The 25,765-nt window shown below is 50.2% G+C and overlaps 2 protein-coding genes and 1 long non-coding RNA gene across 4 annotated transcripts in view; 2 read left to right on the top strand and 1 right to left on the bottom strand.

Moving 5' to 3' along the window:
* The window catches only part of LOC140701634 (uncharacterized), a 7,766-nt gene extending 5,359 nt beyond the window's left edge, over positions 1-2,407 (top strand). Inside the window, exons 3-4 of the long non-coding RNA XR_013538064.1 lie at positions 1,253-1,426; positions 2,157-2,407. This is a non-coding gene — a long non-coding RNA (uncharacterized LOC140701634). The remainder of the gene's footprint in view (positions 1-1,252; positions 1,427-2,156) is intronic.
* PUSL1 (pseudouridine synthase like 1) overlaps positions 1-13,802 on the bottom strand; it is a 20,205-nt gene extending 6,403 nt beyond the window's left edge. The window contains exons 1-6 of one of the 2 annotated variants that reach the window (XM_020782299.3): positions 13,719-13,802; positions 13,091-13,178; positions 12,193-12,250; positions 7,331-7,518; positions 2,136-2,285; positions 1,293-1,466 (exon numbers count right to left, since the gene is read on the bottom strand). In XM_020782299.3, coding sequence (XP_020637958.2) covers positions 1,293-1,466; positions 2,136-2,285; positions 7,331-7,518; positions 12,193-12,250; positions 13,091-13,149 — 629 coding nt within the window. In that variant the 5' untranslated portion in view covers positions 13,150-13,178; positions 13,719-13,802. Of the gene's footprint in view, positions 1-1,292; positions 1,467-2,135; positions 2,286-7,330; positions 7,519-12,192; positions 12,251-13,090; positions 13,693-13,718 lie in introns of those variants that run through there. The other variant, XM_072977617.2, reaches the window with a different exon arrangement.
* ACAP3 (ArfGAP with coiled-coil, ankyrin repeat and PH domains 3) overlaps positions 13,706-25,765 on the top strand; it is a 99,682-nt gene continuing 87,622 nt past the window's right edge. The window contains exon 1 of the mRNA XM_072977615.2: positions 13,706-15,144. Within this exon, the coding sequence (XP_072833716.2) occupies positions 15,023-15,144 (122 nt within the window). The 5' untranslated portion in view covers positions 13,706-15,022. The remainder of the gene's footprint in view (positions 15,145-25,765) is intronic.

Below are 25,765 nucleotides of genomic sequence, written 5' to 3'. Positions count from 1 at the left end.
GTGTGCTTTAAAACTGGTTGGTCTTTTAATAATTTGCAGGAGGAGCCTCGAGTCCTGCCATTGGGGGAAAAGAGGGCATAGAAATACGATCAATCAATCCGTAACCCCATGAAATGACATCAAGAAGGGCTTATCCTTCGGTACCTTGCAGAAAAAGGGTCCCTGTGTTTTTATCCCTCTGTGTATTTTCTGATGGGTAGTTATTCCGAGAATAATTATGCTGAAACCTTCTGGTTGAAATAGATCCATCTGAATATTTTCCCGGAATTTCCACTTTCCCCCCACCTTTCAGAGAGTGAGCGTGGCTTCCCAATTTGGCAGCTTTGGCTGCTGTTTTAAGAACTGGGCTAAAATCGGGCGCCTCGTTTTGTTCAAAGCGTTGCTAAGGTACCTGAGAAGCATCTTTGTATGATGCTTTACTGGCACAGAGAGTTCAGGTTGTCTTGTCGAGAAAGGAGTTTCCATTCAGCCGGGATGATCACCTGTGGCTTTCTAGTTTTCCTCTGTGGACTCTCAGATCGTGTCCCTTGTAGCTGACTTAGCCCACGGTGGGAGATTATGGGGCTCTGCAACATGTGGGTTTTGACAAAACTTGGAAATGTTCTAGTTTTGGACTACATTCTCCAGCAGACATCGTCACTTGTCATGCCTGTTGTTATGTAAAAATTTTTTAAATGGCTTCTTTAAGATCTGGGCTACGTATTAAAATAAATTCTATAGCTGGTTGATCTCGTTGGTGACTTGCCACCCACCTCCCACAGGCGTCCGTCACACATTTCTGCAGCTACTCTTTTACCCGTTAATATAAGAGCTCCCGGGTGTGGGAAACTCTGTTCATTAGGCTCTGCAGAGTGAGCCTCTCAAGAGAGTTGCCAGAACCATAACCCCTTGCAGCTCACATGGAGATGAACTCTGCCCAAACCATTTTCCCTTTCCAACAAGATCCAAACGCTTGCCTTGAGTCTGAACCCAGGAGCTTACTAACTTAAAAATCCCCCGTTAGGACTTTGATTTCTTGGTGAAAGCCTCCAGAACTCTAGCCGGGGGGGGGGGAATCTGTGTAGACGTCTGGAGGATGTCAGACACAAATTCTGAAAATCCCATGACTAAGAGATGGTTGGTGTCGAGCAACACAGAAAAAAAACAAGTTGGGTGTCAAATAAGACAGATTTCTCTATATTCCAACCGAGCCTCTTGGTTTGGCTGGTAACAAGTTAACAATGTGACGAAAATCCTACCCCAAATGGTACAGGTGCTGACTGGCGCTCGTCTAAAAGGGCTTTGATGCTCACCTGCCCGGATGATGATCCATCAAGAAACCTGAAGCGGGCCTGATTTCCAAGCGAGCCAGATGCTTGACGGGGTTTCGAAAGGGGAGTTCCGAAGAGGAAGAACAGAAGGTCATGAAATTGTGAGTCCCCCTCAGGTAAGACGCAGCTTCCCGCATGGCTTCCAGGTTAAAATGGCTGCAACAAGAGAGTTCAGCGTTTCACCAAGAATAGCAAACCGTCCCAGTCTGTTGATTTTATATCTGGTCCCTTCTGGATAGTTTTATTTTAAAAGGAGGGGCCTCTGTTACTTGTTAACAGGCCTAAATCCTATGGCTTAAGTACATTGGTATTAGTGTGACAGCATACAAATCACAGTACAGTAGGACCCCCGTATCCACGGGATCAGTATCCACAGTCTGAAAATATTGCAGATATTAAAGGAAAAAAACTAGAAATATTTGTTTTCATTATGTATTTATCAGAACTCACCACTAGAGGGGGGCAGAGACCATGCTATGGATTCTTCTTGGGATAAGAATGCATAATATGCTCTCTATTGCCTTCTAGTGGCCTGTTCTGCTAATACATGGTGAAAATATGTATTTTTTGGATTTTTTTTCTTTTACCATGCTACGTATAGCATTTGCTATTATCCGTAGTTGCTACATGTCAATCACCTGAATGAGACTTTTCCTTCCAGGCTATTTGGAAGATAGATGTCTCTGTTGTTGATGTAGAAAAAAGGGAGCTTCCCCAATGTTTCCTGGGAGGCGTAGTTTCGCCATGCACTGAGTTCTACAGAGCGCACCTCCCAAAGAGCTATACTTCCCACAAAAATCAGCATTAGATTTCCTGCACACTCACCCTCTCTTCGTTGCCCAACAGAGGTCGCGTTCAAAGACAGGCGTCTGATAATGCCCAGAGGGCCCCGTCACCACTCGGTACACGTATGTTCTCGACAAGGCGCTGAAACGGGCGTGGAAAGAGTCCGGCACACGCCGAGCACTTAGGACGCTGGGGGAAATCAAAGTAAGAATCCTGACTTGCAAATATGTGCTCAACGAGTATAGGTTAGACAGAAAGAAAGGCTTGAAATCCCATCAAATATAAAGCAGCTTTCCTAGAATCACAGAAAAGCCACTTTCAATGTTTCTTCATTATTTACTAGTCTCGTATGTTATCTTGGATTTTCTACCATGAAGAACCACACGTGGTTCTCCCCTCTCACAAACCACCCTAGGAGGAAGATCAGGGTGAAAACATCTTGATTCTCCCATGGTGAATTTCATGGCTCTGTGGTCCATGAATATAAAATTCGTGAACACTAGGGGCCACGTTGGCTGCAGGGGGGGGGACACTCGGCAATGTCATCACCCAATGGAAAATCTTCCAAACTTCGATTCATGGAGTTGAATTCCCCCTTCCTTTCCCAGCTCACACATGCCAAAAGATCTGGCTAGTCGCTTCCTCCCTGACAGGCTAGCTTTCTAACTGCGGGGCTGTTCTCTCACCAATAAACAGAACCTCACTATGCCTGCCGCTGGCCAGACCGAGCGAACGTTAGCTCTGTGGCTTTCTTGTGATGCCTGGGGAAGGCCGGCTTGTTTGACGCCAGACGGATTTGTTCCGAGGTGTCGCTGTGCACCGCAGCTCGACTGGAGCGTGGCGGTGCCATAAAGATGGCCGGCCGGCCAGGAAGCGTAGCAAATATGACCTAGTTTTCCTCTCTCTCTCTCTTTTCCCCCTCCTTCACCCCCGCCTGCATCCCCTGAAGCAAAGCTATTACTAGCCACCGGAAAATAGCCATCATGGGCGAGACGGCAGGCCGGCTACCTGAGGTCCTGGAGACTCACGCGCAGCAAGGGCTCCGTAATACATTTCTCCTGTGTCTGATTCTGGAGGCTAAGCGGGAGTCAGTCCTGCTCAGATACTTGGCTGGGAGATCTCTCGAAAGTTCTCCATGTAAAAAGAACTTCTGTCCCTCTCCTTCTACGGAGAACCTCCACAGCTAAAGGCAGTCTATCCGCTGGGGACACAACAATGGGTGAACTCAACAAGAGGTGGCGGGTCTTTTTTTAAAAAAAAAGATTTGTGAAATAGCCACTGGTCCCTGGAAGAAACAGGAACCTGAACGGGCCTTTAGAAAGCTAGCCTCTCAAGGAAAATGACAAGCTTAGAGGCGTTGGTGCCGAAATGAGAGTTGGCCATGTTCAAGCTGGGAACGAACAAGGAATTGCACCACCTGAACTGGAGTAAGGGGAAGGTTCCTTTGGGTGACTGCATATCTCAATATCCCATCCCCTCTAGCCGACACGGCGCCCTAGAGTACATAAGTCATCAAGAATAGCCTGATGGGAGCAAGGTAACTCTCGTTCAGCACAACAGTAAGGAATGGATCCTCCAGGTTCAGGAGCAGTCTATCACTGAAAAACCCAGTTTCCATCCCAACCCTTGGAACATAAAACTTTGGTACCACCGAGTACGATTCTTCTTCTGCTGTCTTTGAGATTCCCCTCACCAGCATATATCCACGGTCTGAAAATATTACATATATTAAAAGAAAAACCCTAGAATAAATATTTCAAAAGGTGAAGTTACCCGAACTGGCCACTAGAGGATGCCAGAGACAGTGTTATGTCTAGTGTTTGCTATTTAAATAATGTTTGCTATCATCCACATTTTTCAGCATCCGCAGGTAGGGGGAACCCATCCCCCAAGAAACGTGGGTCCTTCTGTTTAACAAACGAATAAGGTCTTTAAGAGCCTACATGGCAGCCGCACAAGCAAAGTGGCACAAAATTGGCTCTTGGGAGACAAGGAGGTGGCCCTTAAGCCCTTGCAGCCAGATCAGCTCCTGGCAAATGAAAGGATCATGGGCCGTACAAAATCCTTTTAGCGCAGACCAAGCGAACACCGATGGAGGAACAGGGAGTGGTGCTCGCAGACCATGGCCTCTGCGAGTGAAACTGGCCGCAAGAACACAGACAGCCACACAAATCATGCACAAGGTAAGAGATTTGTAAATAGCTACTCGCCCGTGGTGATCTGAGAGCTAGGTCCAGATGACCAGTAGCAAATACCTCTTGGCTCATTTCAGAATTATATGTTTGTTTAGTTTTCTTTTATCATATTTTTTGTGTATGCTGACTTTCTCCGCATAGGGTTTTTAAAAAATCATCACCGTCATTATCTCTACTTCGCTATATAGGAAAAAAACACAAAGTGCTATGCCACTTACATATGTTCTCGGCTATCTCCCCAGCTCCCAAGTTAGCTCAAAAACATGTAGGCGTATCACCAGCCGGTTTGCAGGCCAGCTTCGGGATTTGCAAAGGTCCTCATTTTGACAGCTCCGAGCTCATAAGATCACTGGATCAGCCTGACATTTACTGTATATTTTTTCCCCAAAACGGTTTCCATGGAATCCTTTTGAACGTGGGCAAAATTCATCTCTCTGCACTCTACTCTCCAGAAAAAAAAAAAGGAGGAAGGAGAAAGTAAACCGAGGTGATAATGATTCCTGTGGCCTGTTTTGTCACCATGTTATATAAGCAGATTTCTTGGAAAAGAGAAACGTGTAGCGGTTGCAATCCTGTTCACAGTAGCGTAAGGTAAAGAGTGTGCTGGGCCTTATGCGCAGCCAGCCAGCCAGCCTCGTGCAAATGAGCGCAAGGTTCACATCATGGTTGTGCGATTCATTGTGCGCTTTGCAAGGCCGCTGTGCCGCCTGCCGCGCAGCTCCCGGGACAGTTGTGCGGTGTGCGCACTGTCAAAGTGCTTTGTTGGTATTCCTTGTTGCCCTGTTGCGATTCTCCCCCCACTGCTTATGCAACTTTTAATTACGTAGGGGTAACTGCGCAACAGAGTTCCCACCGGTGGTTCCAGAATGTCTCCTCGGCAGGAAGTTGATCCATCTCCTCCTTGGGCCTCCTCCTTTTCCTGCTGCTTTCCTTCCCCAAATGTGTGCCCCGTCTTACCAGCTGATAAAGTATGATCATAGAGTCTGTTTTCCTATTAGGGCGCAGGATCAGAGCTAGGGAAGCAGGAAGCGACCAGAATCAGGAGCGAGGGGGGGAGTGGCACCCCTCTGCGAACTTGCTGCGTCGGCAAGCGAAGCCTCGTTAAACAAAACGGAGATTAGGGAACGATGCCAATGCAAGAAGCCGGGCATGGAGGAAGAAAGGAAGGGGCTCAGTGGTCAAAACCTCTCGCTATTCTCTTTATCAAACAGGCAGGGCGAGTGGGGATGTGGGCTTTTCGGTCCCAGCGAACGTTGATCAGCCCTCCTAATCCGCCTTTTGTCGAAATATTTTCGTTGTTGCCGGCCCGTGGACAGAGAGCGGAGAATGAGGCCGCACACTGAGCTTGTTTCGTATGGGTCCTTATTTTGTATACTCCGCAGTGGCATGCGGATGGGAGGGGTGCTTTTCAAAACACTCAATCTCTGCCCCAAGGACCCTACAAAGCAGAATAGTGGTGGTGGTGGGGGGAAGACAGCCCAGGTGCGCTGAAGAGGAAAGGGACCTACGCTGAAGGAGAAGCGAAGAACTTTTGAAGGCCACAGCAAGAGACAAACCACGTCTCTGTTTCCACGCTAGAAAGAAGCAACGCCGGACCCGTTTTAACACCTTCTTCGGTTCTTCCCTCGGCTTATATAATATCCCAAACACAAGGGACACGATCCGGTCTCTCTGCGGCTGCCAGCCGCCCGCCTCCGCATTCCCCAAACCCGCCGGGAGGCCGGCGTCTCAGGAGAGAAGGTGGGCTGACGCCCGGACTGGGCCCACGTTAACGCCGATTCCATGACAACGGCTGGGAGCCGAGGCAGAAGGTGGCATGCTGGGGAAAACGACTCACTGCTCGTTAAAATTAAAAATCCTCATGGGGAGACCAGTGGGCAGATGAACCGAAGACACCTGACGAACTTGGATGATCTTCCGTGGAAGGAGGGAGCCGTTTCCACAGTTCGGGGGGGGGGGGGGTGTCAGCGCAGGACTTTCAATGGGATAGGTTTATGGGAACCCCACCCACCAAATTTTCACATTTTATACTTTATTGGAAAGATCTGTCTGTCTGTAGCGAAGCCTTAAGAATCGTTATGGATGATTCAGGTCCAGTTTGTGGGACTTCATGGGTGTGTGTGTGTGTGTGTGGGGTTATATTCTATTGCATCAGTCGATGAAGAGCCCCCGAGACCAGCTTCTCATAGAATCATGGAGTCGGAAGGGGCCCTCGAAGGCTATCCAGTCCAACCCCCCCTTGCTCAAGGCCGAGCTGGAAGCCGATCTGGAAGACGTTTCTCTCTTTTCCTCTCGAAGGCCTCCAGCGTTGTGGCGCTCGCCCCCTCCCGAGGTCGTGGGCTCCGTTGTCGTACTGCTCGAACAGTCAAGAAGTCTTTTCCTGATCTTCCACCGAAATCTGGGTTTCTGCCGCTTGAGCCCGTTGTTGCCTCTTCTGCGCTCTGGGAACGACCGAGAATAGATCCTGCCCCTCCTTGGCAGGATGACCTTTGACGTATTTGAAGAGTGTTACCCTGTCTCCCCTTCGGTCTTTTTTTTTTCCCCCTCCAGACTAAACAATGCTCCAGCCTTTGCTGGTAGCAGGCCGAAGAGACGGATGTCCTAAGTACAGGCTTAAAACCCAAACAAGGATACGGTCTGTCTACACCGCCCAGTGATGGTGGTTTGATGGCACTTTAATGGTCCATGGCTGCATTTTATGAATCTGGGGCTTACAGGGCCTTTGGAAAACTTGCCCTGGTTCCCAACCTTGAGGCCCAGAGGTTCTCAGACTACAACTCCCTGACCAGCACAGCTCGTGGTGAAGACTTCTGGGAGTTGTAGTCCAAGAACCTCTGGAGGACCCAAGGTTTGGGAACCTCTTATCTAAGGCCTTTGACAACAAATAAAGGCTAATTCTCACCCAAGATTCTTTGGGATGGAGAGGGTGGCCATTCAAGTGGTCTCAAACTGGTATGACTGGGCAGGGCAGACACGCCTGTCCTCTCCCCCCCGTGCGCGCCAAAAATGCCGGACGCGTCGGCATGCCAAGAAACTCACCCTATCGGCTCAGGCTTGAGGTGGTAGTTAAGGCCCTGGACCAGCTTCTCTTCATCCCAAGGCGGCGCGTCGTCGGACCGCTCAAGGTCGAAGTGGGCGGTGTTGCAGAGCGCGTGCACGCCGGCGTCCGTACGGCTGGAGATGACAAATTTGATCGGGGCGGGAGGGTTTAGCTTCTCCGCTGCCTTCTGGAGGTACGGGAGGAGAACGCAATGGAAAGGATGTGGTGAAACATTAAGGCCAAGGGACATATACGGGTCCCTTTCACAGAAAAGGGGACCCCCAAAATAGAAAAACAAACAAACAAACCACCCATGTATTGCAGGTTATTTATTTATCCAGCCCAGCCTGATCGACTCAGAATACGAACCACGACACATCCAGTGTGTCTTTCTTAAATCAGAACCATCTTAGAGTGGCCCTTATAGGACTTTCAAGGCAAGCGAGATAATTAACGAGTGGTTTGACCAGTTCCAGCACTCGCCCCCCCCAAGTGGGGTTCACTGGCCGAGTGAGAATTCGAACTCAGATCTCCTCCGTCCTAGTCCATCACTCGTGTCTCCTACACCACACTGGGTAGCCATGCATCTTTAGCCCCCCACCCCACATGTTAAAATGTGCATGTAGTTTTTTTGCGTGTGCTGCGGTTCTCCAAACTGCCCCGTTATCCTTGCGAATGCATGGATTCGTAAAGCAAACTCTGCCTTTTCTTGCAATGAATCGCGAAAGGGGGAAAAAAGGGCTATTCCCCCCCCCCGGGCAGTTGAAATCTTTTCTCAAGTGTGGTTAAATGATCCACGGCATCTCCGTGAAGTTCTGGGAAAGACACACACCCCCATCGGTGGCAAGTCATCATCCATCAGAGCGGGAGCACCTTCCCCAATCTTCAGACAGCTTGGACTACAACTTCTGTTTTCCCCAGTGGCTGGAATAATGGGAACAGTAGTCCGGGACATCGAGTGGGTTGGAGGAGGTGCGTAAAGGCAGGGTGTCAACATTGCGGTGCCTGAGGGCCAAACTCGGTTTCGAGACAGGTTCCCGGATCGGCAAAAAACCGTTAAGAAGAATGAGAGGCAGCCTGCCAGAAGGTTGGGAAGGTTATTATAGAAAACAGAGTGTATTGTCTGTGTATCATCAGAGGATGCTCAAGAGGGTGAGGCAAGCAGAAGGTGAAAGGTCAACCCCCCCCTTTGGAGGACCAGCCCAAAGGGTGTGTGTGGCTGAAATCTGCCCTGCCCCATGGATGAACACCACGAACGTGATCTTGCCTGATTTGGGAAGCTCAGCAGGGCTGCCTCGGGGCGGACGGGAGACCGCCCGAGAACCACAGAGATCTCTAGCACACGGCCAGTCGAGAGAGATGTGCCTCAACCCCATGGCGGCTGCCAGCCAGAGTTGGCCACACCGGCGTAAGAAGGACTCCACCTTTGGCTTTCTACCGAGCAGCTTCCGAGGGGTCCCAAGGAAAGGTTTGCGGCCGGGAAGCGGACGCCTCGACATCTTCCCATTTCTTAGACTGGATGGCCTCTTGTCATCCCCAACGGGAAAACCTCGCATTAAAAAGGGAAAAGAAAGGCAGACGCCGGATCCTATCAATTATTTAAAGCCGAGAGGCGGATGGGAAGGCCGAGCGAGCATCCCACCCCCCCGAGAGACGCTGTCCTCCCACGATGCCAATGCTCCCTTCGTGAACTGTAGGCATCCCTAAGGCTGGCTGTTCTTCACGCCATTTTCCTTTGGCCGCTCCAGAACGGGGTCAACCGGGAGAATCCGGCGCTCCCTGGAATTCCGCCGAGGACGGTAATGATTCACGCCCAACCTTCTTTTGGCCGTCTACCAAGACGGGGGCCTCGCCAAAGCCGAGAGGGCCTGGAGATGCCTTTAAAATGTCTAGTCCAAGCCCCACTCAAAAAAAAAAAAAATTACAATGGTGATACCCAGAACTCAACCACCAAGGTGCCTCAACCACACCAAAAGACGGCCCTTCATTTGGTGCATTTATACGCCTTTTAAGCAATGCCTCCCAATCTGCTGGGGTTGGCGGTGGGAGGTATGCCACACATAAATACAATCGAATTAACCGATTAAAAAAAGCCGGCGAGCGAATTGGCTTTCAGGGTAATAAGAGTATTATTTTTTTTAAAAAAACTCTCTTTGATCTGCTGCCAGGCCCCCAAGTCAATATTGCCCATCAGGAAAACTATGTAGGTTTGCTCCCTTTTGAAGAAACAATTCAGAGTGTGGATTTCGTCCGACGGAGGTGTGTGTGGGGGAAAATAATCAAAAGGTCGGTGGAATGGCTGACCTCGGGGCCAAGCTAAAGCTCGTGGCTTTGCAGTTCTGGGAGGAAGGGAGGGAATTAAAATTATAGCCGTCGCTCGCTAAGAGATGCTGTGGGTTGAACCTGGGAACCTATGCATTACACAAACACGCAGGGCTCAAATGTAGTCTGTATTTATTTCCTTAAAAATGCCATGTATGATGCCCACGGACTGATAGAACTCACTGTCCCCCCCCCCCCCGCGTCACGGCTTTAGGTTTGGAGGTGTGTGTGAAAAGCAGAGGAATAGACTGTTCGGCTTGTTTATTTTTGCCTCAACATTTATTTATTTAAAATATTTTGACCCCATCTTTCTCCTTTCAAGGGACCGAAAAATGTTTGAGGCTGGGGGGAAAAAATACATTAGGTATCACAGTGGCAAACGGCCATATCAGTAGATCTATTAGCCTATTAATTTATGTTATTATCATCGTTGTTGTGGTGGTGGGGTTTTGTTTTTTTGCTTGTAGAAAGAGGGAGAAAAGGCCCATTTGTGGCAAAGGGCTGAAATTCGTGGATATGGTTTTTGACTCCACGCTCAGGATTCCCATGGATGGCTCGCCGTAGGTGAGTAAGGGCGAGTACCCTTTTTATGGGATCAGGGAAAAAACCTTTGTGGTGTTGTTCCTCCACGTCTGATACCAAAAAAAGGGCACCTCTCAAAGCGACGCCAGCTTCAGAACCAGGGGAGAAGGACAGGTTTCCCTCAAGAAGCAGCAGATTTTGGAAACATTGGGTAAAACCCAGCCAAAAAAAGAGGAGGAGGAATACCCCCTATAATCTTAGAATAATAATAATCTTAGAACGGCAGAGCTGGAAGGGACCCTGTGGATCATGGATCCTTCCCTGTCAGGGAAGCCCAGTGGGGGGATTCAAACTCCCAACCTGAGCAATCCAGCCGTTCAACTGGGCTAGCCTTTGAGTTCTGCATAACGCCAGGAGGCAACCTTTTCTCCCTCTGGATTTGGGGTGGGGCCCCCTTGAACATGATCAAATTTAGGCAGGATGCCAAGACCACCTTCAAATTCGTTCGTCCTGGCCGGAAAGCTCAGATCTCAGCTGGCAATATTTTAAAAAACGAATTCTTAGAATCACCACAAAGGCAGGGGTCGGGTACGTACGGCCCTTGAAGCCTTATCTGGCCTTCTAGCGTCCCAGTGTGTTCTTTTGGGCTTCCTCAGTTTCCCCTCCGCTATTTTCAGTCCCGACCTTGGCCACGTGGGACGGCCACCCCCCGAGTACATCTCAGAAATGGAAATCACTCCAAGCGCGGAAAGACATTTCCATGCTGGTTCAAAACCTTCCCAGAAACGCAAAATGGGACCCATCGATTTAATGAGCTCCCGCCACCCCGAACGCCTGACCCCTTTGCCTCGTGCTCCCCACAACCTCCGACTGCTCTTGAGACCTTGCCCCCACAAGGCCCATCTGCCGTTTTTTATTCTTTGTCTTATTTTAACCCATCTCAACCCCCCCCCGCCGCCCCCCCCCACTAATCCGTTAATATCACTCATGCCAAATTACGGGGAGATGCATTATTTACTCAGCGGTAATTGCTTGCGTGTCAGGGCCTCGGAAATGGACGGCAAGCCATCTCAATTAATGGGACGCTCTTCCCGGCAGGAAGGCGGGCGGACGGGCGAAGATGGGGGAGCAGGGAGGGAGGGAGGAAGCCGTGGTGGAATAGGGACCTTCGGAAAGCTAGAAACAAATCTTTGCTTCAATAAGGTGTCTGTTGATCTGCAAGGAACCTTCTGGAAACCCTTTGGGATCTATTGTTTCGAAAGTGGAGAATTTCGGGCGAAAATGGATTTCGGAAAAGTTTTTTGGGGGGGGCCAACTCTGGGGTAGACGTGGCTAAGAATTGTGGCCAAAACTCTCACTTCCTCGTCTGAGAAAGTTCTCTTGGATCACATCCGAGTACCGTTAGGCCCAGTTCAACCAACACCGACTGGGTTTCGAGCAGAGTATTTTCCAGCTCTTTCTGGAGATGTCGGGAATTGAACTTACAGTTTCCGCAGACGACGCACACGAATCCACGCTTCCTCCCCTAACTTGGTCTTCCAAGGCCAGAGTCTTTCACGTTCATAATTGTTTTTAAAAGCCTTTACATGGTTCGCCTCCCCCCCCCCCCCCCAAAGAAAGGAATGGGAAACCATTTCTGAGCACTCTCTGTCTGGAAAACCCTGGGAAATAGGTCGTCAATATGTCGGAACTGACTTGATGGCACATCATCATCATCTTGCTTTTGAACACTTTCTGACGCTCGGGGACATTCTCCCTATTGAACGCACAAGCAACAGCGACAGCCGCCTAAACCAGCCATTGGCAGCCCAGGGAAAGCTTGTGTTGAGTTCGGAGCAAAACACGGAGCGGCTTCGCCTGTTAAAACTGGGCTCTGCAAAATTCCAATATATAGGGGTCCCCGACGCTGTGGGAGTCGGGGAGCTCCCCGGCAGTCACGATCCACAAACGTCTTGGCCTGCATCTTATTATCACATCGCCGAGACAAAGAGAAAGGACCAGAAACAGCAGGACTTACCTCCAAATAATTCTGCACACCCAGCGTGTTCTGGTTACAGGGCGTCAACGCGACCCCACTGGAAGAAGGCAGGGAAAAGATGGTCACTATAATTCATATTGATTAGTATCTCAACCATTTTATAATCATAGTAATAATCATCTCGGAATGGCAGAGCTGGAAGTGGCCCTATGGATCATGCCCCTGTCAAGGAGACCCAGTGGGGATTTGAACTCGCCTCCTCAGAGGTAACCACCAGCTCCTACAGGATGAAACCAACTCTCTGCTTAATCTAAATACCGAAGGCATCTTTCAAAGGTTAGCAGGGGGCTGAGTCCAGAGTTTGGAGAAATCAGAAACCCCCTCAAGAGCCAATCTAAAACATATCTCTCTAATCCCACTTTTTTTCTCCAAAAAAGGACAGATATTATGCATCCATTTTCTACTTGCGCAACAACCCTGTCGGCGGACAGGAAGTGGCCAAAATTGAGTGACTGCTGCTCTCTGCTATCAAGTCTGTTTAGGGTGACCCTAATTGGGTTTTGGAGGTAAGCAAGATGCTCAAGGAGCTGAACCTCCGTGGTCGCTGCATCAGTGAGTTTCCACGGCCAAGAGAAAATTTGAACCCAGAACTCCAAGACTGTACACATAACATCCCACAGGTCTCCAACACAGCAACTACATGGGGCATGGGCTCTCGAAATTACTAAGGTAAGCCGATAAAGAAAGCTGTTTTCAGAAATAGGAAGCGTGGTGCTAGAGTACGGATCTGAAATGTGGAGGATCTGGGTTCGAAACCCCCTGTTCTCCTTCCCAGGGTCCTTGTGAGGTAAGAGAACCCCCTGTCACTATTTATTAGAGAGTTATCTCAATCTGGTGAGCATCCTTGTTTTTAGAGATCCTTTAAAAACAGACTTACCTATATTTTGTTCCAAAGTACTGAAAGTAGATTAAATACCGAGTCTTTTGAGGAAACATTTCTGCTTTTCAAAATTTCGGCTCCAGTCCTAAAAAGCAAGATTCTGACTTACTCCTTTTTTTTTTTTTTTGAATAATGATTATTACTGTCATTGACTGTAGGGCTAATGGCAGCAGTAATTGACCCATTTACAGCTCAACAGCCCCGATATTGACAAACATATTTTGCAACATATTTTGCCCTTGTTTTGCTTGGGTTTTAAACTGCTAAACAAAATAATAGCAATTCTTCGAGTTTTCCCCAAACATCCATTCATGCCCCAGCATGGCCGTAAGGCTTTGAAATGCTGGGTTGCCTGTAATAAAGGCCCACTTTAGCAGTGTTTTCCCGCTTGCCTTTCCTGCTAAGAAACTTATTTTAAAAATTATAATGCACCAATAACTGCCTTGCCTGCTCAGATAAGGGAGAATGTGAAAATGAGTGGTTTTTCTTTTTTGCCCCAATAAATTAAAATAAGCAATTAAATTCTTAAAAAGAAAAGCGATTCCAAAATGCTAGCACTTTTGCAATGCTATATTTCTCCACCTCTACAATGCTTTGGTGGGGGAAAAAAAAACCAAATTTCTACCTCCCACATCTAAGGCTGAAAGGTTTTCTTCCGTTTCTCCTTTGCTGCATTTTGCTGGCACTTGTGGGGACACCAAAATAGGTGCTGTGGAAGAGATAGGGCATTTTCACGGGGGCCTTAAAGGAGGCTTCGTCGCATTATGTTGGCGTCATCAACCGCCGGTGGATGCCGGCCAGCTGCGGGAGGGACTGAGATTCAGCTGTGATCCTCGCTAGGGAGAGGCGGAAAAGTCTCAACCCTGAAGGAAAACGTCTAATCCTCTTAATGTTCAAAAATAATAATATTTTTTAAATTGTGGATAAATAATAAACCTTGCTTGGTTGGTTTTAGCAGATTGCAGATTATTTTTAAAGCTTCCTCCCCATACATTTCTTAATTGTCTTTTTGGGGGGCTGCGTTCGAATGATGCGATTGTCCTGGTTTTCCACTATTTTTTGCTGGACGTGCAGAAAGCCACACTGTTGTCTGCTCGTCAAAACTGGATTCGGCAACGCAGGAGGTAGAGACGGTTGAAAAACTCAGTTTATCTCATTTTCCCTTCCTACGGATCTTCTGCAATCGAGGCTTCCGTGCCTCTGGGCGCATGCAGAGTTCTTTCCCTGATGATATAACACAAAGTGTGGAGAGAAGCTAAGAGTAAAGTGTTCCTGTCCATGTCTAGAGGGCACTGCAGTTTTTGAAGACAATTCCCATCCTTTGCCTGGAGTTTATGGTATGGGTTACATCTCTTGGTCTGGGGTTACCTCCGTTGCGGCCCGATTCGGCCTTATCAACCCTCAAACAGAAAAAAGGGCATAAAATCGAAAGTTTCGGAACAAATTCAGCTGCAAATAAATTTCCTGCAGTTGGGCGAATCCACCCATGAAGGAAATGGTATTTTACAGCCACGTTTAGGGTGACCTTAGGTTATTTCTACAAGATCAGTAGCTGAACTCGGAAAATGATTCCCAGAAAGCCTTTCTAACAGGGCCAGGGGAAATTCCTATTTAAATGGCAATTCCTTTCCAAATGGCTTGGATCTGATCCAGTATGGCTAGGGGATTCTGAGATTTGTAGTCCAAATATTTTATCTTTTTTTTTAAGCCCCAGTTCTGTGATTTTTCTCTCAGTACTAATAGTCTCCAAACAAACTATTATAATTTTCCATTTTGTGATTTTTCCCCCGTCCTTGTGGAAATGTTATCATCTTTTATTCCGAAATATTCAGCAATGACATCTGTATCTCCCTCTATGCGCCTGGCTGAGTGTTCAGATCATCAGGAGAGGCCTTTTTCTCGGTCCCACCCCTTTCAAAGGTGCATCTGATGGAGCCACAGGGGAGGGCCCTTCTCTGTGGCTGCTCCCAGACGCCGGAACTCCCTGCCACTGGAGGCCAGCCTGTCCCCACCTTGGCTCTCCTTTCTGGAAGCACGCAAAGACTCTTCAGGTAAGTCTTCCTCTTTTGGCTGTCAGAGAGAGGTTTTTTAAATGGCCAGTTGTCCCTTGTTGCTTCGAATCCAGTTTTGGTGTTGACTTTGCTAACCCTTTCCAGCGTGGTACTTGTCTCCTTCTTTTTAAATATTTCTATCCTTACCATCTTTTATGGGACGTGGTGGCGCTGTGGGCTAAACCGCAGAAGCCTGTGCTGCAGGGTCAGAAGACCAAGCAGTCGTAAGATCGAATCCACGTGACGGAGTGAGCGCCCGTCGCTTGTCCCAGCTCCCGCCAACCTAGTGGTTCGAAAGCATGCAAATGCAAGTAGATCAGTAGGGACCACCTCGGTGGGAAGGTAACAGTGTTCCGTGTCTAAGTCACACTGGCCATGTGACCACGGAAGATTGTCTTTGGACAAAACGCTGGCTCTATGGCTTGGAAACGGGGATGAGCACCGCCCCCTAGAGTCGAACACGACTGGACAAAAATTGTCAAGGGGAACATTTACATTTACATTTACCATCTTTTATACATTATTGTTCATTGCTGTAACCCACCTTAGGTTCCTTTTAAAGGAGAAAGGCAGGGTAAGGAATTTTTTAAAGGAACACCTGCATTAAATCATTGGATCTGGCATCACCAGACAACCCCTCCCCCCTTTTTGGTTATTTGTGGTGTGTCACTCGGGTGTGTGTGAAAGATGCTCCCACCGCTTTTGCTGACCGGATGAGGGAGGAGATGCGGATTAAGCAGACACATCATGCGCTAAGTCGATCGCTCTCGTCTTTAGCCACGGGGGGATTAATTTAATCTGCTCGGCCCACTGCTAGGTTGTTCCATTCATCAAGTTCTGCCACGCACGCCCTTCCATTGTCTCTCCACAGCGGAAGGGTTGTGTGTGTGGATGCTCAGAGTTTCGAATGGGGTAGCGCTTCCCGGCCCAACCTTGAGGTAGAGTGAGGCCCCCACCGCCGCCTCAGGCGGCAGAGATTAGTGCTGTCCCTCTCTGGACCCCCGAGAACGCTTCCCACAATCTATACCACAGACTTGGTTCAAAGACAGCCGACCCTGCCGTGTGGCGGCAGAGTGAGGTATTGGCCTCGGGCGTCATATTGTAAGGGGCGGCAGCCAGGCCGGAAGCCGTGTAAACCCTTAAACTGGTCTGATGCCCCCAGCTTTGGCGTACGATTTAACAGCCGGTCCTGCTTCCCTTGGGAGGTCCCTGAAGCAAAAGGAAACGCCACGTTGCCCTTTGCCTCAGGCAGCAAAATATGTTAGTCGTCATGTGAGGGGAGCCCCATTTCATGCTCACCTGTGGCTCCATGCAAGTCCCTTTTGATTAAGGAGGGGGGGGAAGCAATGACACAGTTTGAGATTTCATCAGGTTTTGAGTAGACCCATTAGAATCCATGGGACTTTCATGTTTCTACATCTGTGTCAGGTAAAAAGAAAAATAAGAACTAAAGGAGACAAACTTGCTCAGTGGTTTAGGTCTCTGGCTGCAGAGCCAGAGGTTCGGAGTTCGAATTCCCCACTGGGCCTCCTTGACAGGGCCTGGACTCCGATGATCCATAGGGTCCTTTCCCGCTCTGCAGTTCTCAGATTATTATTCTATACGGACTTCTGCGTGCATGCATGCATGCCTTGTGCTAATATACAGCAGGACACGAGAGCTTAATTGGCACACCCAGTGTGTGCCACTACAAGGTGATATACCTATCTGGGTGCCTTGAAATGGAACAGGATTGCTCGTCCACCTTTTGTCAGGAACAAGGCTGGCAGATGAGCCCGTTTGCCCCCCCAGAGAAACCGGCCTTGCGAGGATGCAAAATAAATTTGGGTGTTCTTGAATGAGCTGGGAAGAGCCGTTGACCTTACAAAAGCCCCGCTCCGCCTTTTTTGGCAAGAAGCGCCCTTCCCAAAGAGGCCGGACTTTCTGAAAGGGAAGGGATCCCCCCCTCCCTGGTTCTTCCGAATCGGACCCTCATCTCCCCACCAGGCGTCGCTCCGGCTCCAAAGATCCCCCCCTCCGCCTCTCGCCCCCCTCCCCATCCCCTCCACCAAGCCCGGAGAGGTGTCGTGGGAATTGGCAGACGCTCCCTGCCTGCGCCTGCCTTGACAGCGCGGACCGCCGCCTGCCCGCCCGCCTGCCTTTGGCTCAGTCCTCTTTGCGCGCAAGGCGAGGCGAGGCGAGCCGGGGCTGATCCTGCGCCCGCCGGAGATGCGCCTCCGGGGGCTCGGCTGGTGAGCTCGCTGCCCTTCCCCAAACACCCCGGGACTCGCTTCCTTCTACCCCCCCCCCCAAGCCACTCCGGTGCCAAGATGACGGTGGAATTCGAGGAGTGCATCAAGGACTCGCCCCGATTCCGGTAAGGCTGTCGGCTCCGGATCCGATTTCCCCCACCCACCCCTCTCCCAAACCGGAGTCAGTCCGGATTCCCCCAAACCGGGGACCTGGGGGGGGGGCGATCTGGCTGCGGAGCACCAAGCTTCCTACGCCGCCTTTTTCCTCCTCCTCCTCCTCGGGAGACACTGCGGATCGAGGAGCCAAAGGGGGGGGGTCCACACCCAATCCTCCGCCCCCTCCCCAAAATCTCCCCCGATTGAAGGGGGGGGGTTTCATCCTTATGGGGTTGGCGCCCCCGGATCGCCTCCTGGCTTGGAGAGAGAAACAGGCGAGCGGGTTGGATTTTTTTTTGTGGGGGGGGGAGGGGGGGGAAGACCACCCTCCCGAGAAGAAATCGTATTTTTTTTTCCCCCGAAGGGAGAGGTTGGAAGCGGGCGCCTGGCAAGGACGAGGCGATTCCGATCGCCCGCAGCTGGCGGCTGGCATCGCCTCCAGGGTGGGTGGCAGGCTCGGAGGGCATCGCCGGCGCTTCCACGGAGGGATTTAAATTATTATTATTATTATTTTTAAATCGGGTTTCCTTTCTTCCTTTGGGCAAGGGAAGCGGGCCGGGCGGCGAGAGAGAGAGGAAGACGTTCTTTAATAATAATAATAATAATAGTAATAATGAAAATGGCACGTAGAAGAGAGAAAAAAAGGAGGAGGAGGAGGCGCCCCGGCATGGGCTGCCCCCCCCCCCCAAGTCGGGGAGAAGCGGGGCTGGGCGATTTCTGTGCGCCTGGCGTAAGAAACCGCGGCTGCTGGCGGAGCATCTGGCTTCTTTGCAGAAAAGGAGGAGAAAGGAAAAAGGGAGGAGGACGGGGGGGGGGGGAGAGAAGCATCTCCTCCTGGCTCTCCTCTCTTTACAAAGGCTCTGGGCGCATGATAAAGGGGGGGGGGTTGGCGGCGGCTGGGAGACCCAGACGGGAAATGACACGCAAGGAGACACACACAGAGAGAGAGAGAGAGAGAGATGGCGAAGGGTAGGAGAAAAAGGATCAAGAAGCAGGGATGGGTGGAGAAGGATGCGGCCCTCCCTGAGCGAGAGAGAGCCGAGGAGCAGGGGCGTTGGGTGTGTGCTCCTGGACCGACCTCATGAGATCTAGGAGCATGGGCGGGGGTTTGGGCACAGCTCAGGCCTGGTGGCTTGGAAGGGTTCCTCTGCAGCATGAGGCTGGGCTTTTGGGGCAGCCCCCTTCCGCCTGCAGCATGGGGCGGCCGTGGGGGGTGGGTGGGTGGGCAGCGCTGGCTGAGGTTGGTCCCCCAGAGCGGACACGGAGGAGAAGCACACACAGGGAGGCCATTCATTTATATGGAGGGAGACATACAGAGAGAGTGGGGGGCGGGGAGAGAGAGATGGATACCATTCCTTCAGATGGAGACACAAACACACACCGTTCATTTGTATGGAGGGAGATGCACACACGCGCGCGCGCACACACACACACACACATTCACGCACAGAGACACCATTCATTCGTATGGAGGGAGACATGCTCACCCGCAAACCATTCATTTACATGGAGGGAGACAGACACCCATGGACACATTCATCCATATGGAGGGACACACACACACACACACACACACACACACACAAACACACACACACACAGAGGGATACTCATTCATTCCTCTGGAGGGGGCTCAGTTGGGCAGGAGAAGGAATAAAGGGAAACGGGAGGGGGGGTTGCCTAGAAAACCAAGCTTGGGGAAGGCGTCCAGGAGGGCAAGAGAGAGAGAAAGAGGTCGAGAGAGAAGGCATGGATGTCAGGTTTACGGGGGGGGGGTGCGGTGGGAGGAGAGGGAGGGGAGGCCCATGTTCCCCCCCCTTCTCCCGAGCTGTTTTGCGTGGTGGCCTCCTGGTGAGGAAGAGAGACCCACCAGCCGGAGACAGCGCCCTGGCGTTCCTCTCTCTTGCCTCGTTGGTCTCATCAAGGTCATCCATGGCCTTGCGCGTGGCTGAGATCGTGGGGGGGGGGCAGCGGCAACGGTTCCGTGGGTGAGGCCGGTGTGGTGTGGCTCAGGCTCCGCACAGCGGCGTTGGCCATCCAGAGGGGGGTGTGTGTCTCCACGATGGGCCTTAAAAGGATCGGGAGGGGGGGAACGTTTATCTGTGGACGTGGGGCCGATCCGGGTGGGAAAGCCTCGGTTCCTTACGGCGCTTAGCTGCTCTGGGTCGCTTGTGTGTGTTTTTTCCTGCGGGGAGCTCGAGGTCCCCTCTGGGGCTCACGTCCCCCCTTCTTGAGCCTCCACAACGGCCCTGTGAGGTAGAACGGGTGGGAGAGGGAGTGCCCCATCTCTGAAGTCCTGCCTCTGGAGTGATGCGGGTTATTCTCATCACCACCAGGGCTGACAGAATGAAGAAACTGGCTCAACCTCCCTGTTCACTTACCGTCCAGCTAGATCTCATAGGTCTACTCTAATGACATTTCTTTCTCTGTCAGGATCTGCATTTACAGCTTTTTTAAAAAAAGAAAACCCCACAAAACAATTTTGAGTGGATCACAATGCTCAGAATCCCCTGTCTAACATGGCAGGGGCCCCCCCTCAGTCAGCATGATGGGTGTTGGGAGTTATAGCCCCTCCCCAAGGAAGAAAATCAAAGTTTTTCCTGGGTTTGTATGTGTAAACCCACCTACATCTAAATATATATAGTATATGCACAATAATATAATAATCATCTTAGAACGGCAGGGCTGTGGCTCATCGAGTCCAGCCCCTGTCAAGGAGGCCCAGAATTCGAACTCCCACCTTCTGGCTCCACAGTCACAATCACCACCAGGGAAGAAGAAAGAGAACAGCCTGGTTCTTTGGCCCCAATCCCCATTTTCAAACTGGCTTGGGTGTTATCACCGACCAGTTGGGAGCGAGCACCGATTAATCTAGAAGTCTCATGCCTCCGGTATGTCACACTGAAAGATCGGCGTGCCTGGAGGGATAACATTGTAAGAGGAAAAAAGTAAATATTTATCATAGCACGTGAGCTGATCCTAAATTTGGGGACAGGAAGGCATTATCGGATGGGAAAGGATCTAAAGTTTCCCCTGGAAGTCAGCAAAATTCCTGCTGTGTATCTTCCCAAGAAGAAAAACTAGGAATGCTGTTAGAAGCAGAGGTCCCTGGAAGAAGGAAAACTGTGTCTCACACTGTATGTTGCAGATCATGTGGCTTTTGTTTTGTGATTGGTCATCAGGAGGTCAACTCAGATTTCATATGCAAATCAGATTGTGTGGACCTGGAGCTTTGAAGGAATGGGGTGTCTGGAGGGAAAAGGCAATGGAAAAGACATTTTCCTCTTAACATGGGAAGCGCTAGGAGTTGGTGGAGGAATCTGTGAGTTCTCAGCCCTACCGTGGGTCTAATTTTCATGTAAGTGGTGGCAGGATTGCAGCCAGTTTGGGGAGAAAAGTTGGGTGTTTTTGGAAATATAGTGAATTTCTGAAGCTGTAGCTTTAAAAAGAAAACCCCAACAAACCTCTTTTTTTGGGGGAAAAAAAATTCTACCAAGGACCACAAAGGGAAATAGGAAAAAACCAAGCTGTTCCTCTTAGCAGCTTTTGTTTATTAAATGAGATAAGATAAGTTAGGCTATATTTCCTCCGGTATCTCAAAAAGATCCCTTTTCTTCCAGATGCATCTGGTCAACCCTGTGTGAAGCAGGATGATAGGTTACGTAGGTCTGTGCCATGGTTGGCCCAAGGTATCAGAAACAGGATACTGGGTTTGCTAGTGAGGTGGAGTTTCAGGAGGGGAAATGGATTTTCCGGTTGCCTGGGAAAGCTGGGGGGGGGGGGAATCAAGCCAGTGTCTTCTGCTGGTTTGGTCCCCCGTTGTTTCTGCTAGAGACGTGGTTCCCAGCCTTGGGTCCCCAGATGTTCCTGGACCGCAGCTCCCAGAAGCCTTTGCCACTAGCTGTCCTGGCCAGGATTTCTGGGAGTTGTAGTCCAAGAATATACGGGGACTCAAAGTTGGGGACCACGGGACTAGAACAACAGAAAAACAGGGGAATAACAAGCGCAATTTGTTTTCCCCCCAAACCCCTGCGCTGATTTCAAGAATTGTGCCAAATTGTGTTGGTCGCCTGTGATGCCTTCGGCTCGCCTGGGCCGAACACCTTCCTCCGAAAGGCCCATCCGCCCCAAATAGACCCAGCAGACTGGGAGGGATGCCCCTAAAGGCATCTGGTGGCATCAAGCCAAAAGGAGGATGACCCCCTCCTCCAGATGTTTCCTCTCTTTTTTTGCTATGATCCTTTTGGGGCATGACGCCAGATTGGATTCTGTGGGTTTGGGGCTTTATTTACTGATTGTGTATAGGCTACAGGCCAAGCCCCTTGGCTTGCCAGGAGATGTCTTCGATCAATCAATATAGTATTTTTTTTTTAAACCATGGATAGTATCCAAAAATAGAAACGTTCTGGGCCTGCCTGTTGCTTTGGACGCCGTTGCTACCAAGATGGACCGCTGTGTCGACGCTTAAAGCCAAACTGGATTGTAGGACGAAAATTTGGTTTTTCTCCCTTGGCTGCCGTCCCTGGTAATATTGAATGACAAGCTATGAATCTAGGACACGTATGATGGCTTAAATAAACTGTTGTATCGTATGGGACACATCGGATGTCCCAAACATTTTGGACAATTGTTCTTGCTGTGTTTGCATTTCTGTACATTTCAGGGCACAGAACTGCCAGAGAGTTTAGCTCTCTGGCTGTGGAGCCAGAGGTGGGGAATTCGAATCCTCACTGTGGCTCCTTGATGGGGGCTGGATTCAGTGGTCCCTAGAGCCCCTTCCAGCTCTGCAGCTGTAAGATGATGATGATGATGTCATAATTTAAGTACTGTACACCAGTTGTCATCTACATGGAGGGATGAATAGAAACATGTTTTTCCTTTGTGGTGAGCACTGCTTCATATTTCTTGTGCTTTTCGTTAAATGTGTTTGCATTGGTTCGAACTGCTGTTTGGCGTAGGGTGTTTTTTGGTGCAAATTGCACCAAACGATGCTTGTTTTTAAAGCGAAGGGTGCAAGTGCTGCTATGTTGCTTGGGGTTTTAATCACTAGAAGCACCCGATGGTTTGCTTGTGTCTTTTTGAAACATCATTCATCGCTTCTGTGCTTGCTGCGAACCTCTCTTTCTCTCTCTCTCTCTCTCTCTGCATGTGTGTTGCTTCTAAAAAGGAAATGACCCCCCCCCCCGTGTTGTGCATTTCTGTGTACGTGGCCTAAAACTCAACCAAAAGGATTCTTGGGTTCAAGCTTCATAGGGAGGCAAATGACCTCCAGAGGTCGAAAGGAAGGTTTTAGCAAGCAGCCTTCACATCCGCGCCATACGTTCAATGGGAAGGATTTCAAATCCTAAATCTCTGTGTGTGTGTGTGTGTGTGTGTGTGTGTGTGTGTGTTTAGGGCAAGCAATACTGTCAAATTTCCACCAATCTGTAGCCATAGTGGCTTTTTCTTCTGTTGTTGGGGCTGGGTTTGATGAGCACAGAAAATACATTTTCACCCCCCCCCCCGAATGATGGGTGGATTTTCAAGTGGTTGGAGAAAATGATCACAACCTGGTATGCAATGATGGCAGGGAGAAAATGCAAGGGGGTGGGGCTTCCAAGAGATCACGAAGGAGAGATTTTTAACACCCTTCATTATGACTTCAGCTGTCTTCCTTCCTTTTTCACGTTTTTATTCCACATTTCCTCACGGCCTGTCTGTCTCCTTTCTACTCTCATCACAACATCTCAGCGGCCTAGGTCAGATTTGGGGGTCGTTCCTGGCCCAGGGCCACCTCCTTAGGACATGGCTTGATGTGGGATTTGAACCCAGGACTCCTGAGTCCTAGACGAACCCGCTTAAGCCACCCTTCCACAGGGGCTCTCAAGACACTTGATAAACAGTGACCGGGGTGGGAGTGCTGAGGTTATAATCAAGCTGTATAATGTAAGGCTGTAGCCATTGCACTACATTGCCTCCGTCCCGCTTGTGACTGTATTGCACCAAAGTGGCTTCTTTCGTCAGTCCGGAAGGCGGGCTGTGATTTTCTCCCCCGCGTGCAGACTCAGCGCTGTCAGCTGCCCACATGCATCTCCTTGCATCCCTTCCTCCTGAGTCCATGCACTGGGGTATTCTTGCTGAGCTGGACTACAAGGTCCATTGCAGCCCAGTTTGAGAGCGGATGATGGGTCTTGGAGTTCCACATCCCTCAAAATCTGGCCACTGAGGTCTATTGGTTCGGCCTCCTCTTGAGTCCCGTGTCCAGTTCCGGACACCAGACTTTAAGAAGGATGCCAACAAACTGGAGCGAGTTCAGAGCAGGGCGACGAGGAGGATCAGGAGACTGGAACACAAGCCCCACGAGGAAAGATTGAAAGAAAACGGGCATGTTTAGCCTTGAGAAAGAAGACGGAGGGGAGATAGGATAGAAGTCTTCAAATACCTGAAAGGCAATCATCCAGAGGAGCGGCAGGATCTGTTCTCGATCATCCCAGAGTGCAGGACACGTAAGAATGGGCTCAAGTGACAGGAAGCCAGAATTTGGTTGAATATCGGGAAAAAGTTCTTAACTGTTAGAGCAGTACGACAACAGAACCCATAACTTCAGGAGGTGGTGAAGCGCTCCAAGGCTGGAGGGATTCAAAAGGATCCAGGACGGTTTCCCTTTGTAAGCTCGTTATTCCCATGGGGGAAAGAACAATCCACCGCGGGCGTTTGCATGTCTGCCTCGGACATCATCACACGAGGCAGATAAGGTCTCGAGAGGAGTGACTCAAGAACAAAACATTTGGGGAGTACATTTCTTTTTGGGAAAATCATCCATCCGACTCTTGTAGAGCTCAGAAAAAGGTCATTTTTTTGGGGGGGGGGGACTACAACACCTAGAATCCCGACCACCATCATGATCACCAGGATTATGGAAAGTGTTGTCCCCCCCCCCCCAAAAATGAACACAGTTGGACTCTTGCTGGGATTCTTCAGATCATCATCATCTTTTTAAAAAGTAAAACTTTGGGGGAAATGGAAGGGAAGGAAGCCTCCCATGTTGTCGCCGTCTTTTAATTAAATTTAATTAAAAATTTTAAAAAACGAACCTTCCACACTCCAGTCCCCCCAACAGTTGGGAGCCTCTTTGATCAGTGCAGGGAGGCGGTTTCGCCTCATTCCTGCCGTGCACCATGTAGAGGCATGTAGGCTGGGTGCTCAGATAAACAATACTAATGACCTGGAAAGACCTGTTTGCTCGGCGTCCGCTCCGTGTTCTTGTCCAATTGCCGCGCCGACGCCTATTGTCGTGAGGAGCCTGCGGTCGCCGGCGTGAACTCTGGAGCTGGATGGCATGGTTGGCGCCTCCCCGCGGGTGGCGGAGGCACCCGGCGCAGGAAAGGGGTAGGGCCCACGAAGCTGTCGGAGGCTCGTGCGAAGTCCCTGCCCCGCAGCATTCCAGATGGGGATTCTGGGTGATGTAATCCATGGTGTTCTAGAGCTGGATCTCCTAAGGTGAGCCGGGACGACCTTACAAGCATGAAGCACCGCTTCTCCCTCCATCTTCCCTCCTCTCTCTGGCTTTTGAGACCCTCTTTGCAGCAGTTTGGAAAGGAGTCTGTTCTTCCAGGAACGACAGGCGGTTATGAGCTTGAAACACAAAATCTTGGACATCGTGCGTGCACGACGAAGAGCCGTTAGCCTCGAAACAGACCCGCTCCTAGTGTAAACAGAACCGCCAGAACTCGTCCATTGATGCGGACCGATCCGGCCACTTGTAGGACCCATCCCAACAAGGGCGGGTGCTTCCAAATTGAACCCTGCCCCTCTGATTTTTACAACTCAAATGGCCACCTCCCCAAATTCTGCCCATCTTGCCGTTACATTAGAAGAACGGCGGATGGAGATCTTTGGAAGCCAGTCTGAATGTTGGGCGATCGGCGTGCGCTTTCTCCCGCCAAGCGGAAAGTGTCGTTGTGACATCCTCACCCCAGGAGCTGCCGTCTCGATTTTGGACTGCTCTGGGGTGCCTGTCGGTTGTGTGGTGTTTCCGAGCAATCACCTGGACTTCCTCCATATGCTTTGGCCGGTCTTTTCCGAGAGAGCAGCTGCCTTCCGAGAAAAAGCCAGCGTATTGGCCTCTCTGTGTCTCCTTTCTTGCAGTCACTGTTTGGAAGAGGGGGTGGAAAGTGATGAAAAGGGGGCGAACTTCAGGAAGGGCGAAGCCAGTGGAGGTCCGCCTTTTTCTCTCTGGATCAGAGCTTCAAAAA

The sequence above is a fragment of the Pogona vitticeps genome, chromosome 7, assembly GCF_051106095.1.
Source record: "Pogona vitticeps strain Pit_001003342236 chromosome 7, PviZW2.1, whole genome shotgun sequence".
Lineage (NCBI taxonomy): Eukaryota > Metazoa > Chordata > Lepidosauria > Squamata > Agamidae > Pogona > Pogona vitticeps.
Note: the sequence above shows the minus strand (reverse complement) of the source record. Positions and strands in the feature narration are given on the sequence as shown.